Source organism: Papio anubis, chromosome 10, assembly GCF_008728515.1.
Source record: "Papio anubis isolate 15944 chromosome 10, Panubis1.0, whole genome shotgun sequence".
NCBI classification, from domain to species: Eukaryota; Metazoa; Chordata; class Mammalia; order Primates; family Cercopithecidae; genus Papio; species Papio anubis.
This window is the reverse complement of record NC_044985.1, coordinates 37,748,332-37,764,769: the sequence shown is the minus strand read 5'-3', so window position 1 is coordinate 37,764,769 and position 16,438 is coordinate 37,748,332. Positions and strand designations below refer to the sequence as shown.

The 16,438-nt window shown below is 36.5% G+C and overlaps 1 protein-coding gene across 7 annotated transcripts in view; it reads right to left on the bottom strand.

Moving 5' to 3' along the window:
- GALNT13 (polypeptide N-acetylgalactosaminyltransferase 13) overlaps nt 1-16,438 on the bottom strand; it is a 590,308-nt gene that overhangs the window by 440,015 nt on the left and 133,855 nt on the right. For 5 of the 7 annotated variants that reach the window (XM_031651262.1, XM_031651267.1, XM_031651263.1 and 2 more), the window contains one exon: nt 6,669-6,713. The exons of the other annotated variants lie outside the window; for them this stretch is intronic. In XM_031651262.1, coding sequence (XP_031507122.1) covers nt 6,669-6,713 — 45 coding nt within the window. The remainder of the gene's footprint in view (nt 1-6,668; nt 6,714-16,438) is intronic. 7 annotated transcript variants of the gene reach the window in all.

Genomic DNA, 16,438 nt, shown 5'->3' with positions numbered 1-16,438 from the left:
TAAAGATTTATTGACTAAATGAAGAAATAAAAAATCATAGCACTAATGAAGCTATAATTCACACTGTTTAAATTAAAAATCCAGAATGATTATAAATACAATAATGGTTAATTAAGTGGGATAATACTGAATAAAAGCCATGTCTTCGAAACTTCATTTCGTTCAATAAAAATAACATAATGTAAAACTGTACATACTGTTGATTAGTGTCCAGAAAGAATGAATATGTTGTGTGTGTGTGTATGTACTGGCATGCACAGAAGATTATAAGAAAATGTACTAAAACATTAGTGAAAGCTACTTCCAGATGGTGAGATCAGAGGTAAATTTTATTTATTTTTTGTTAAATATGTGCATTTTTCTTGTGGTTATTTATTTATGTATGTATTTATTTATTTATTTTTGGTGGAGTCTTACTCTGGCCAGGCTGGAATGCAGTGGCGCAATCTTGGCTCACTGCAATCTCCGCCTCCCAGGTTCAAGCGATCCTCTTGCCTTAGCCTCCTGAGTAGCTGGGACTATAGGCGCGCATCACCACACCCAGCAATTTTTTGCATTTTTAGTAGAGACGGGGTTTCACCATGTTTGCCAGAATGGTCTCAATCTCTTGACCTTGTGATTCGCCTGCCTTGGCCTCCCAAAGTGCTGGGATTACAGGTGTGAGCCATTGCACCCGGTCATGTGTGCATTTTTCAAATACGCTAAAGAAATTATTATTTCTATAGCAAAACAAGATATTAAATGGCTTTAAATGTTCAAAAACCAAAACAATCCATTTGATTTTTAAATTATGATATTAGTAAAGCTTTGATTTAATTTATATCTTGGTTAAGGTTCTTCGGATTGAACGAGTGAGGCAAAATAAATAAACAATATAGGTGGACCTCAAGGAAACCAAGAGCAGAGAGTGAAGTCAAGATTCTGGCACTAGCATCAAGGAATAAAAAGAGGCATGAAGCCTCAGCTTCTTTCTATTTCTCTGAAGACACCTAATCTCTTCATTCTGCTCTTTCCTACAGTCAATCTCTCTCTCTCTCTCATTTATCTTTCTTCCTTCCTAATCCCTGTTATTTCTCTCTCTTCCCTCCCTTCATCTCTCCTGTTCCTTTCTTCTCCTCTTTTCAGGCTTCCCTCTTCCTCTCTTTCCTCTCTCCTCATCTTGTCTCTCTCCTTCTTCTCCTCCTCCTCCTCTCTCATCCTTTCTATCATCCTCCATCTCACCCTTCCTCATTCCCTGTCCCTCTCCCTCATTCTCTCTTTCTCCCTCATTCCCTTGCCCTCTTCATCATTCTCTCTCCCTCATCCTCTCACCATTTCTATCATTCTCTCTCCCTCTCCCTCAGCCCCTCACCCTCTTCATCATTCTCTCTCCCTCTCTCTTATCCCCTCACCCTTTTCTTCATTCTGACTCCCTCTCCCCCATCCTCTTATCTTCTCGCTGGTTTGGCATTCTCTGTTTCTCTTCCTATACACACAAGCTAAACAAGGTTGAACTCTTTCATCTTGAGTTTACACTAACTTAATTCAAATGACTGCAGAGACTGATTATCTGTGAGACCCAATTCCAAATTCTGAGAGAATCTAATTGGCCCAGCTTAGACAAGGTGTGGACAATCACTACGTCCAGGTAGCTGGAGGAAGTGGCTACTTTAATTGCATTTTGCAAAGGTGGTTCCTTCTCCTATGGTTTGGAGTGGCAGTTTACAGGATGGAATAAACCCTGACAATAAGTAGCAATTGGAATAGTAACAAAATAAATGGAAATGTAAACAATGTTTCCATTCATATATTTACTTAGTATATGAGATTGCAGTTGGCAATGTACTGAGATTTCTGAAAAGATGGCTCTCAAGTTGCTATTGCCTTTGAATTCCTAAATATAAAAAGAGCTAGGAATCACATCTGACAAGCTTACTTCATTCTACTGTGATGAAGATTATAGTGAATTAAAGGTAAATCGATTATAAAGCCACAAACTTTTGGAGGCAGAAAAGTAAGCAAAGGATAGTAACAAAAAGTAAGCAGTGGACATGTCAACAGGGAACTATTTCCACCTAAACTGAAAATATAAATAGAACCTAAAGACAAAACATGTCACAACTAAAACTCATTTCAGATCTTTATAAGGTGGCTATAATACCTAAAATCCTCCATACGAATAACAAAACTAAACTCCACAATGTGCATATTAACTTGTAGTGATAAGTCATAAATAGGATGTTTCAAAAATAGTAAAAATTGCTCTTTATTTAGAAAGAAAAAGTGTTATATTTCAGATATGAACTGGGTTTTCTCATTTGGCAGAGAAATATGAATAACTTTATAGTCAATAATAAGTTGCAAATTAATTTGTGAGTGTTTTTAAGCAAGAAGAGAACATTCATTACATTCTCCCCAAATTCTTGAGAAAATATGTAAATTTCTGAATGTTGCACTTATGAATAACACCCTAGTAATGTATAAAGAACAAAATTTTAAATAAGTACTAAAGTGGTACACTTATCATGTAATTTTCATGGAATATTCTTCATTTTACATTTTAATATCATATTAACCAATTATTTAGAAAGAGAGTGGATTTTGACAGTTTTTTCAAATAATGAGTACATTATAGCTCCAAAGTTAGTACTGCCCATTCCTACTCATATGAGGATGTTAAGAGTTATATGTGGATATTATTTTTTTTATAACTAATATAATGCCAGTATTATCTATTATTATATTTCATATCATTTACAATTTTAAAATATCTTCATGAAGTTCATATTAGTCAGATTAAAGAGAATGAACAATTCTCATTTTATAGATGAAAAAATGAAGTCTGAATTTCTCATCTAGTGCCCTTTCTGGGATACAGCTCCCTGTGGATACTCTGTTATGTGTTCTTCCCAAGATTGTGGGTTCCTCACTGGTCTTCTTTTGTCTATGTGTTAATCTTCTAGAGGGAAAAAAGACTGCTTTCTGCCCACATACTGTACTTCTCTATATCTCTTGTACTTTCTTACCCAACCCCTCAGAAAATTCTCAACTTCTCATTAATTCCACATTCTTATTTCTTAAGCCCACAGCAATAACAATAAAAATCACTTGACTGATCACTCTTTCTTTTCAACAATGATCATTTACATCACACCTTTTAACATTCAATTATTGATATATTTCATTAAAAATAAAAATTATTACTGTTCAGTTTTCTAGTTGTTTTATATAAATCCTCAAATCATCCTGTTGGCTTGATTTGTTGATTCAACAATCTAGGCCAGGCACGGTGGCTCATGCCTGTAATCCCAGCACTTTCGAAGGCCGAGGCAGGTGGATCATGAGGTCAGGAGTTCGAGACCAGCCTGGCCAATATGGTGAGACCCCATCTCTACTAAAAATATAAAAGTTAGCCAGGCATGATGGCGCGTGACTGTAGTCCCACCTACTCGGGAGGCTGAGGCAGGAGAATCACTTGAACTTGGGAGGTGGAAGTTGCAGTGAACCGAGATCGCACGACTACACTCCATCCTGGGTGACAGAACCAGACTCTGCCAAAATAAATAAATAAATAAAAATCTAGCACCCTATAAATCTTTCAAATAGAGATTAGAGGCTACTGAGGGGGTAACCATCAAGACTTAAGTTTCAAACATAATCTTTAAAAATCACCCCTATGTTTATGAAGAATTCAAAATTCTAACTTCATACTCCACAAAGTCACTGAACCTCTATTTTCATTACTTTGTGTCATGTCCCAATTTAAAAAGTTTGGATGGAGGCATCTAAAATGATATAGAATGTATTAAATTTAAGTTAGACATAAATATTAAATACTTCTCTCCATTATCAATCAAGGGGTCATGTTTCCAAAATATTGCTTGCTAGTCTGTCAGATATTCGTCCAAAGTGAAATACATGTAATTGTGCATCATTAATATATTGAGACAAACAATAAGCTTATTTGCTACCATCTGTGCTGGTAACTGCTCAACACAAGTAGATACTGATTAATTTCATTTTGTCTGGCACCTCTGAGTTTGTACCTAAAACATTCATATTTTCACAATACCTTTCAAGTGATTACAGTCATATGTTCTTAGTGATGTAAAATATTAGGATAAATATAATTTTAAAATTTAAAGAAAGAACATAGATTTTCTTTTTAGGCAGGAGAGTACAAAATCATGACATTGACAAGATAAATATTGGGGGGTGAAAACTAATTGCAATTAGAAACATTCAAAATATGTGACAGTAAGATGCATCCTGTAGATATTATCATCTGTTTTACATTTAAGTTTTTGTTCATTTCTTCCAAATATAGTATAATTAATGCAGGAGAAGGCAATGTAGTGAGTAACATAAATTTTCAAGTGGACAGAAAATAGTTTAAAAACTCAGAATAAAATCGGAAAAGTTGTCCACTAATAGCTGTGTTTTCTCCCAGGAGAATGTTGGAAAGCCACAGAGATTCCTGAGAGGACTAGGAATCAGTGACATCAACAAATATCAGCGGACCAGACACATCTTTTTGATATAGTGGCAGAATCCCACCTATTGATTGGATGTACCTACATCAGCAAAGAGATTTTCTAAGCTCAACAATGATGTCATGCTTTAGGACTTATCAAGGACCAGGAAGTAACTAATTTAATTTTTTATTGTTAAATTTATAACAAATATTGGTATTTTTTTCAAATACAACTTAAAATAAATTCACTAAATCAGATTTATTCTGATGGCAATAATTCATATTTTAAGTTGCTAACCAAAACAAAGTAAAATAAGAATGGAAGCATTTCAAACTCTGGTATTAGAAAAGAAGTACTATATCTTTTTATTTTCCTTTTTTAACTTGTGCCCACACATAGAAGGCACTGTTTCTTCCATTAAATATTTATCTAGCTATAGAAAATTGATATATATTTTTTAGAAGATAATATGCATGTTTTGTTTTATTTTTCTATTTAATGTATATGTCAATAAGGGAAATTGTATATTTTCTCTATGGGTATATTTTGGGTAAGGTAGATAAAGAGAATTATCAGAAAGACAAAAAGTAGTTAAAAAAAGAAAAAGAGGAAAGAGCCAAGATGGCTAACCTGACACAGCCAGGCTAAACATCTCTCACAGAGAGATTCAGGCATTGGGAATACTAGCACACTTCAAGCCAACCTTCAGAGGGAAGGCATTAAGAGCGGATGGAAGGAGGACGAAGATACTGGACTGAAGCGGGAGGAATCTGGAAATCCTGCATGGGGCTGTTGAGCCCTGGGACCCACTCCTGGCCCCCAGTGAATATTGGGGAAGGGGTGAGTTTAACAGGTGAGGAGTGGCCCATCCTTGCCACACACCCCCATAATCCTAGTTGTAGGAGACCTCAGGACCCCCAGGAACAACTTGATCCGGCAGCAAGAGCTGCTTTGAGAGATGCCAGTGCCAGGACTCCAACCTGGGCACAGCTCAGAAGGTTTGTCGGGGAAATGGCTGCAGTGGAGAATGGCCAGGGATGTCTATCCCCCAAGGCTCACCAAGCTGCTATAATTTAGACTTTTGCATTTGGGTGACAGTCGGATTAGGAGCAGGGAGGTCCTGCCCATGTTTCAGAGCCATTTCTATCTGAGCAGCCTCTCCTGCTGCCGGCTTCTCCTGGAGCCCCAGCGTGATCGCTCCCGCTTGCAATGCAGCATCAAATGCCCAACCAGGGTACTTCCCAGATGCCTTCATGACAGCGTCCTCACTGGCAGTCCATGTCTAACCATCAGAGAAGTCCAGCAGACTGGACTCTGTCTACAAAACCAGCCCACCCACAACCTCTTCTCACTTGCAGCCTCCCCTCACTGCTTTGCCAGTGTGTGCGCAAGGGCCGAACGACCTCGCCAACCCTCTTCCTACCAGGCATGTGAGTGTGCACCCCACTGCCCCACCGCTGCTGTCATGAGCACACTCTGCTGCCTTGCCCACCCCTGCCAGCCCTCGCTGAGGTGTGGGCAGGCCACCGCACAGCGGTGGGTGCGACTGCATGCACAAATTCCAGAACCTCGCGTCCACCAGCAGCCCACCCCTGCTGTGCAGGTTCTACTCTGGTGCAAGTGAGCGCAGTGTACACCGGCGCGCCCACCCCCGCTGTGCAGGTTCTACTCTGGCGCAAGTGAGCGCAGTGTACACCGGCACGCCCACCCCCGCGGTGCAGGTTCTACTCTGGCGCAAGTGAGCGCAGTGTACACCGGTGCGCCCACCCCTGTCAGCACCTCACCCCCACTAGTGCACCACCCCACTGACACAAAAGCACTCCACTGCAAGGCCACAGTGACTGGCAAGCACAAGTGAGCGCTGATACCACTGCCAACAACGCTATGGAGCGCTTCAGCTAGCATTCCCCTTAAAGTTTTGGGGCTAGCTTATTAGGAACACTTCAGCACCTCTAGCGGTCAGGGTCATAACCTCAAGGGGCCAGAAGATACAGCTGGGGGCTTCCTGGCCCCCTGGAATCTTCCATAATCAAAGCCAGTCGACTAAAGGCACCCTATACCACAATCAAACACTAAAGGGCTTCAAAGAAGATAAAAGCAAAAGGCTTCATTCAAAGGACAGCGGCTTCAAAGATTAAAGGAACATCAGCCCAGAAAGATGAGAAACAAACAGCATAAAAAGTCTGGTAACACAAAAAGCCAGTGTCTTCTTACCTCCAAATGCCCATACTAGATCCCCAGCAATGGTTCTGCACCAGGCTGAAATGACAGACACAAAATACAGAATACACATAGGAATGAAGGTCATCAAGATCCTGGAGAAAGTCAAAACCCAAGCCAAAGAATCCAGGAAATACAATAAAAAGATACAGGAGCTGAATGAAGAAATGGCTGTTTTAAGATAGATACAAATGAATCTGATAGACTTGAAAAACAATACAAATACTTCCATAATACAATCACAAAGTATAAACAGCAGAACAGACCAAGCTGAGGAAACAATCTCAGAGCTCAAAGACTAGTTCTCCAAACTAACTCAATCAGACATATAAACAAATAAAAAAGAACAAACAAAACCTCAGAGAAATATGAGATTATGTGAAGAGACCAAATCTGTAACATATTGACATGGCAGAGAGAGAGAGAGAGAGAAACAGAGAGCAAGCAACCTGGAAAACATGTTTAAGGATACAGTCCACAAAAAATTTCTCTCATGTCACCAGATGGGCCAATATTCATATTAAAAAAATACAGAGAACTCCTGTAACATACTATGCAAGACAACCATCCCCAAGACACATACTTATCAGATTTTCCAGGTTCGTAATGAAATAAAAAAAAAAAAAGACAGCTAGACAGAAGGGGCAGGTCACCTACAAAGGAAACCCCATCAGGCTAACAATGAAACTTTCAGCAGAAACCCTTCAAACCAGAAAAGATGGGGGGCCATCAGCATTCTTAAAGAAAAGAAGTTCCAACCAAAAATTTCAGATCCAGCCACACTAAGCCTCATAAGTGAGGGAAAAATAAAATTCTTTTCAGACAAGCAAGTACTAAGAGAATTCAGTAGCACCAGACCTGCCTTACATGAGGTCCTTAAGAAAGTCCTACATAGGGAAATAAAACACCGTTACTAGCTACCACAAAAACACAACTAAGTACATAGTCCACTCACACCATAAAGCACTTACACAATCCAGTCTGCATAATACTAAGCTAACAACATGATGACAGAATCAAATACCCACTTACCAACATTAATCTTGAATGCAAACTGGGTAAATGCCCCAATTAAAAGGCATAAAGTAGCAAGTTGGACAAAAAATAAACACCCAACTATACAGTACTGTCTTAAAGAGACCTATCTCACAGGCAAGGAGACCTAGAGGCTCAAAGTAAAGAAATGAAGAAAAATCTACCAAGTAAATGTAAAATTAAAAAATACCAGAAGTTGCTGTTCTAATTTAAGACAAAACAAACATTAAACCAAGAATGATCAAAAAGACAAGTAAGCACATTACATAATTACATATAGTTCAATTCAACAAGAAGACCTAACTATCCTAAATATATATGCACCCAACACAGCAGTAGACAGATTCATAAAACAAGTTTTTAGAGACCTACGAAAGACTTAGATAACCACACAATAACAGTCAGATACTTCAACACCCCACTGCCAATATTAGACAGATCATCAAGGGAGAAAACTAACAAAAATATCCAGGAACTGAACTCAACACTTGACCAAATGTACCTAACAGATATCTATAGAACTCTTCTAAAACTCTTCCAAAACAACAGAATATACATTCTTCTCATCTGCACATGAAATGTACTGTAAAATCAAACACATAATCAGCCATGAAACAATCCTCAGCAAGTTCAAAAAAACTGAAATCATACCAACCACACTCTCAGACCACAGTGCGATAAAAATAGCTATGAAGATCGCTCAAAACCATACAATTACATGAAAATTAAACAACCTGTTCCTAAATGACATTTGGGTAAACAATGAAATTAAGGCAGCATTCAAGAATTTTTTTGAAAACAGTGAGAACAAATATACAACATACCAGAATCTCTGGTTCACAGCTAAAACAGCACTAAGAGGAAAGTTTACAGCACTAATGACTACATCAAAAAGTTAGAAAGATCTCAAATTAACAATCTAACATAACAGCTCGAGGAACTGGAAAAACAACAGCAAACCAACCCAAAAACTAGCAGAAGAAAAGAAATTTTAAAAAATCAGAGCTGAACTGAATGAAATTGAGAAAAAAAGACAAAAGATCACATAATGAAAAGTTTGTTTTTGCAGAATAAATAAGATTACTAGACTACTAGCTATATTAATAAAGAAAAAAATAGAGAAGATCCAAATAAACACAATCAGAAATGAGATAGGGGACATTATCACTGACCTCACAGAAATACACACACACACACACACACACACACACACACACACACAAACCTTCAGAGACTATTATGAATACTTTTATAGATGCAAACTAAAAAAGATAAAATACATAATATTCCATTGAAAAATATATTCTCAAGATTGAACCAGGAAGAAATTGAAACCCTGAAGAGATCAGTAATAAATATCAAAAATAAATGAATAGTATAAAGCCTAACAAACAGAAAAAGTCCTGGACCAGACTGATTCACAGCTGAATTCTACCAGATGTATGATCCAGAGCTGGTACTATTCCTACAGAAATTGTTCCAAAAAACTGAGGAGAAGGAATTCTAACCTAATTCATTCCAAGAGGCTAACATCATCTTGATACCAAATGCCGGAAGAGACACAACAAAAAGAGAAGACTTCAGACCAATAACCTTGATGAACATAGACACAAAAGTCCTCAATAAAATACTAGTAAACCAAATAGCAGCACATCAAAAAGCTAATCCACCCTGATAAGTGGGCTTTACAGTGTATTTGTTTGCTTAGCATTGTGTAATGATTCATTCTCTTAGCAATCAATAACATACATTTGAAACATAACTGTGCTAAAATTAGGTTTATCACCAATAGAAAAGTTTATTACCCTACCACTTCAAAGATCGGAGGTAACAGAGTAATGGCAGATCAATTTTTGTGACACTGGTGACATAAGAGATGAGTACTGATCTATGGTACAACTGAGATACTAGCTGTCAATCAAAATGCTGAGAGATCAATCTACCATATGTAGTAAGAAAGACTGACTCATATTCATTTTAAGTTCCATGTTCTGTCAGAAGTGAACCTCTCCTTCAATGTACTAAATTTAGCACTGGCTAGACACGGTGACTCACACCTGCAATCCCAGCACTTTGGGAGGCCAAGGCAGGCAGATCACGAGGTCAAGAGAATGAGACCATCCTGGCCAATGTGGTGAAACCCTGTCTCTACTAAAAATACAAAAATTAGCTGGGCGTGGTACTGTGTGCCTGCAGCCCAGCTACTTGGGAGGCTGAGGCAGGAGGATCCCTTGAACCCAGGAAGTGGAAGTTGCAGTGAGCTGAGATCACGCCACTACACTAGCCTGAAGGCAGAGCAAGCCTCCATCTCAAAAAAAGAAAAAAATATATAAAGGGAATTAAACACTTTATTTGGATATTCTATAGCAAAGTAATAACAATTAGTAATAATTCTATGGAGAAAAATTAAATGTATTAGAATTAGTCTATAATTCATTAAAGATCTAATGAAAGTTATTAGTATTAGTCCTTTAATTAGAAAAATTAAAGGTATGTATTAGTCTCTTTTTTCATTGCTATAAAAATTATCTGAGAGTGTGTAATTTATAAAGAAAAGTTTAACTGGCTCAGGGTTCTACAGGTTGTACAGGAAGTATAGTGACTTCTGCTTCTGGGGAGGCCTCAGGAAACTTACAATAATGGTGGAAGATGAAGAGGAAGCAGGCACATCTTACAAGGCCACAGAACGAGGAAGAGGAGGGGGAAGGTGCTACACGCTTTTAAACAACCAGATCTCACAATTCTCCCACTCACTATCATGAGAAAAGCATCGAGAGATATTGCTAAACCATTCATGAGAAACCTCCCTTATGATCCAATCATCTCCCACCAGGCCCAATCTCCAACACTGGGGATTACAATGGAACATGAGATTTGGGTAAGGACACAGATACAAACCACATCAGTATGCAACAAGACTTTGTATTCAACAATAATTTAAAAGAAAATTAAGAGGAGTGATGTCAGGAAGACAGTAGGATAGAAGATCCCTCAGCATTACTCCCCTTAACAAAAGTACAACTAGAAACTATTCAAAGCCAAGAATGCCACCTTGAGTTCACAAGAACTTGGAAAAGAAGCACAAAAATACCCTGAGCCACAGAAATGACAGAAGCCACAGCTGGTAAACACCCACCTCTCCCAAGCAGGCATAACACTACTCTCAGGGAATTTTCTTAGACTCACAGTTTCTTGGGAAGAAATAAAGGTGGATGTTTAATCTCCTCACCAGTCTGGGAATCTTCATGGGGGCCCACACTGATTTCATTCCACAGGAAACAATGGGAGGGCCAACAGGTCTCAATGATGTGGGGTAAATTGGAAATAAAACTGGGGACACTGATTGCAGTGACAAGCATGAAAATCTTGGTATCTGTTCTGTTTTCCCATCAGTTGGGAAGCCATACTGAGAATGCGGCCTGGTGTCTTGGTGCTAAAGGAAGCCTAGTATATGTGAAGGCCCAAAACCCTGGCTGGGTTCCTCTCAAAGCCTAAGTGTGTCAAGCAATCCCCTAACCTGCAAAACCTGAGAGGTTACCAATTAAATTCTGATGTGTGCTTAAGTTTTCTTCAGACTGCAATAAGTCATCCTCAGCATGGGAAACAGTGGAAGGGCAGTGAGTAAGTTCTGGTGCCATATTTTAGTTCTGATGCTCACTATAAGGCCTCCCCAGAATTCAAAGCAACAAACGGTCCCATGATTAAATTCTGGTAACAATTGGTGAAAGTCTAAAACCACCAAAGAACAACTGCAATAGATGGAAGAGGTGGCTATTTCAGCAAATGCACAGGAATGAATATAAAGACACAAGGGAAAATCAGGGAAACATGACTTCACCAAAAGAAATCAACAAAGCTCCAGTAATGGAGCCAGAAGAATTAAAGATATATAACATATCTAACAAAGAATTCAGAATAATGCTCAAAAAATGCAGAGAATCACAGGAAAATATGTATGGAAAATTAAGAAAAACTGCCTAGCAATAAAAAGAGAAATTTGACAAAAACAATAAAAATAGAAATTTTATATTATAGAATATAATAAATGTATAAATGTATAGAATACAATAAATACAATATTATAGAATACAAAAAATACAAAAAACCTCACCAGAAATCTTCAACAACAGACTTGATCCAAAGAGAAAAGAATCAGTGAGCTTGAAGACAGAACATACAAATTTATCCAATGAGAAGAGGAAAAGAAAGACCAAGAAAGAGTGAAGAAGGCCTACGAGCATTATGAAACACCATAAAGGGAATAAACCTTTTTATTACTGAAGGAGACAAAAGAGAAAACAGCCTAAAAAGATTATTTAAGAAAATAATGGCTGAAAACTTTCCAAATAAGGAGAATAACAACAACATCCAGGTATAGGAAGCTCAGAAGTCAACAATTAAATTCAATCCAAAGAGAAATTCACCAAGGTGCATCATAATTAAATTATTAAAAATTGAAGACAAAGAAAGAATATTAAAAACAGTGAGAGAAAAGAAGTATACCAAATACAACAGAGCCCCAATAAAGCTTCCAGCAGATTTCTCAGCAGAAACCCTACCTTCCAAGAGAGAATGGGATAATATTTTAGAAGTGCTAGAACAAAACTCAAAAAAACAAACAACCTTTCAACAAAGAATATTATACCCAGAAAAACTATCCTTCAAACATGAAGGGAAGATATTTTACCAGAAAAACAAAAGCTAAGGAAATACATCACTAACAGATAAGTCTTTCAATAAATGCTAAAAGGAGTCCTTCCATTTGAAAGGAGAAAATTCTAACATGTATCAAAAAAACATCTGAAAGCATAAAACTCTGTGGTAAAAGTATACAAAATAAGAATACACCAATACTGTAATTGTGGCCTATAAACCACTAATATCATTAGTATGAAGACTAAAACAAAAAAGAGTATTATAATAACTACAATAATTGTTTAAGAGACATGTAATATAAAATTACGTAAATTGAAACATCAAAAAGTAAAAGAGTGGGGTATGGTGTTTGAACTATAGAGTGTGTTTCAGTTTCTTCTCTTTGCAATTAAAGTTAAGAAGGTATGAGTTTAAAATGACCTGTTATAACTATATGATTTTTTGTAAGCTTCATGATAACCACGAAGCAAAAACTTATAATAGATGCATTAAAAATAACATAGAATCAAGATGTGCTAATACAGATAATCATTTAACCAAAAAGATAGTAAGAATCAAAAAAAGAACAACAGAAAATGAGTAAAAATATGTTAGTAATAAACCCTTACCTGTCAACAATAACCTTGAATGTGGATGAATTAAATTGTCCAATTAAAAGATAGAGTGACTATACAACCTTTTTTAAAAGGTGCAGATAAATGATGCCTGCAAGAAATCTACTTCACCTTTAAAGATGCACAAAGATAGAAAGTGAAGTGACACAAAAAGATATTCTGCACAAACTGAAACTTAAAAAAAGAGTGTGAGTCGCTACATGTGTTTCAGTTAAAATTTAAGACAGGAATGACAATATCAAACTTAAGCCATTATATAATAATAAAGGCATCCATATAGCGAGAAAATATAACAATTGTAAACATGTATGCATCCTACGCCAGAGCACCGAAATATATACAGCAAATATACATAGACCTAAAGGGAGTGATTGGATGCAACATAATAATAGTAGGAGATGTCAACTCCCCATTTTTAGCAATGTAAATGTAATTTTAGATCATTCAGGTAGAAAATCAATAAAGAAACATTGGAGTTAAACTGTGCTGTTTTCCAAATTGACTTAACAGACATTTACAGAATATTCCATCCATCAGCTATGAAATATACGTGCTTCCTAACAGCACATGGAACATTCTCCAGTATAGACCATATTTTAGGTCAGAGAACAAGTCTTAGCAATTTTTTAAAAAAACTAAACTCATATCAATTATATTTTCTCACCACAATAGAGTAAAACTAGGATTAAATGACAAAAGGAATGTTAGAAACTCTAATACAAAGACGTTCAACAACATGAATAAATCAATGAAGAATTATTTTTAATGTAAAAATTCTTTGAGACAAATGAAAATGGAAACACAACATACCAAAACCTATGAGATACAGCAAAAATAGTTCCAAGAGAAAATTTTAGAACAATATAATCCTACATCAAAAAGAAGAAAGGTTTCAAATAAACAACCTAATGTTATAGCTGAAGAAAAAGGAAAAAGAACATAGTAAGCCCAAAATTAGTAAAGGGAAGAAATAACAAATATCAGAGCAGAAATAGATGGGATAGAAATTAAAAAGTAAAAGAGACTGATGAACAGTGTTATTTTTTGAAAATATGAACAGATACAATTTTAGCTAGACTAAAAAATAAAGAGTAAAAACTCAACTAAATAAAAATCAGAGATGAAAAAGAAGGTACTATAACCAATATACAGAATTATAAGATAATTATAAACAACTATATACCAACAAATTGGAAAATTTAGAAGAAATGGATAAATTCCTGGATACATACAACCTTTCTCTTGTCTAACTGCTACCAAGATCAAATCATGAAGTGATGGAAGACCTGAGCCAATTAATAACAAATAACAAGATTGGGGCAGTCCGAAAGACTCTACTATCAAAGAAAAGCCCAGGACCTAATGGCTTCAGTGTTGAATTCTAACAAACATTAAAAACAAACAAACAAACAAAAAAAACTAATACTAATTCTTCTCAAACTCATGCAAAAACTTTAAAAGGAGGGAATATTTTCAAACTCATTCTACAAGGTCATCATTACCCTGATACCAAAACCAGACAAGAATACAACAACAAAACAAACTACAGGTCAGTATCACTAATAAATATAAATGTAAAAATCCTCAACAAAAGGTTGGCAAACCAGAATCAACAATGTATTACAAAGAATATACTCCATGATCAAGTGGGATTCATCCCAGGGATGAAAGGATGGTTCAACGTACACAAAGCAATAAACATTATAAATCACATTAACAAAATCAAGGCAAAAGAATCATAGACATGTTATGATACATTCAGAAAAAGCAAACAGCAAAATTCAACATCCCCTCATAATAAAAATTCCCAATGAATTAGACATAGAAATATCATACCTCAAAACAGTAAGGGCTTTATATGATAAACCCAGAGCTAATAACATACTGAATAGGGAAAAGTTTATAGTTTTTCCTCTAAGATCTGGAACAGGACAAAGGTGCCCATTTTCACCACTTTTGGTTAACATACTATTGGGAGTCCTAGCCACAGCAATTTGGCCAGAGAAAGAAATAAATGGCATTCAAATTGGAAAAAAAAAAAAGAATTTCATATGGTTGTAGATGCATTGTGTTATTTCTGAGGCCTCTGTTCTGTTCCATTAGTCTATATATTTGTTTTTGTACCAGTGCCATGCTGTTTTGCTTACTGTAAACTTGTAGTATAGTTTGAAGTCAAGGAGGATGATGCCTCAAGTTTTTTTCTTTTTGCTTAAGAGTGTCTTGCCTATGTGGGTTCTTTTTTGGTTCTGTATGAAATTTAAAGTAGTTTTTTCTAATTCTGTGAAGAAAATCAAAGGTAGCTTGATGTGGATAGCATTGATTCTATAAATTACTTTGGGCAGTTTGGCCATTTTCACAATATTGATTCTTCCTATCTATGAACATGGAATGATTTTCCATTTGCTTGTATTAAGGATTCCCTATTTAATAAATGGTGTTGGGAAAACTGACTAGCCACATGCAGAAACTGAAACTGGACCCTTTCCTTACAACTTAAAAAAAATTAACTCAAGATGGATTACAGACTTAAACATAAGACCTAAAACCATAAAAACCCTAGAAGAAACCCTAGGCAATACCATTCAGAACATAGGTATGGGCAAAGACTTCATGACTAAACACCAAAAGCAATGGCAACAAAAGCCAAAATTGACAAATGGGATCTCATTAAACTAAAGAGCTTCCACACAGCAAAAGAAACTATCAACAGAGTGAACAGGCAACATACAAAATGGGTGAAAATTTTTGCAATCTATCCATCGACAAAGGGCTAATCTCCAGAATCTATAAAGAACTTAAACAAATTTACAATAAAACAAACAACTCCATCAAAAAAGTGGGCGAAGGATATGAACAGACACTTCTCAAAAGAAGACATTTATGCTGCCAACAAACATATGAAAAAAAGCTCATCATCACTGGTATTAGAGAAATGTAAATCAAAACCACAATAAGATACTATGTCATGGCAGTTAGAATAGTGATCATTAAAGGTCAGGAAACAACAGATGCTGGAGAGGATGTGGAGATATAGGAACACTTTTACACTGTTGGTGGGAGTGTAAATTACTTCAACCATTGTGAACGACAGTGTGGTGATTCCTCAAGGACCTGGAACCAAAAATACTATGTGACCCAGAGATCCCATTACTGCGTATATACCCAAAGGATTATAAATCATTCTACTATAAAGACACATGCACACATATGTTTATTGAGACACTGTTCACAATAGCAAAGACTTGGAACCAACCCAAATGCCCATCAATGATAGACCTGATAAAGAAAATGTGGCACGTATATACCATGGAATACTATGCAGACATAAAAAAGGTTGGGTTCATGTCCTTTGCAGGGATATGGATGAAGCTGGAAACCATCATTCTCAGCAAACTAACACAAGAAAAAAAAACCAAACACCACATCTTCTCACAAATATGTGGGAGCTCAATAATGAGA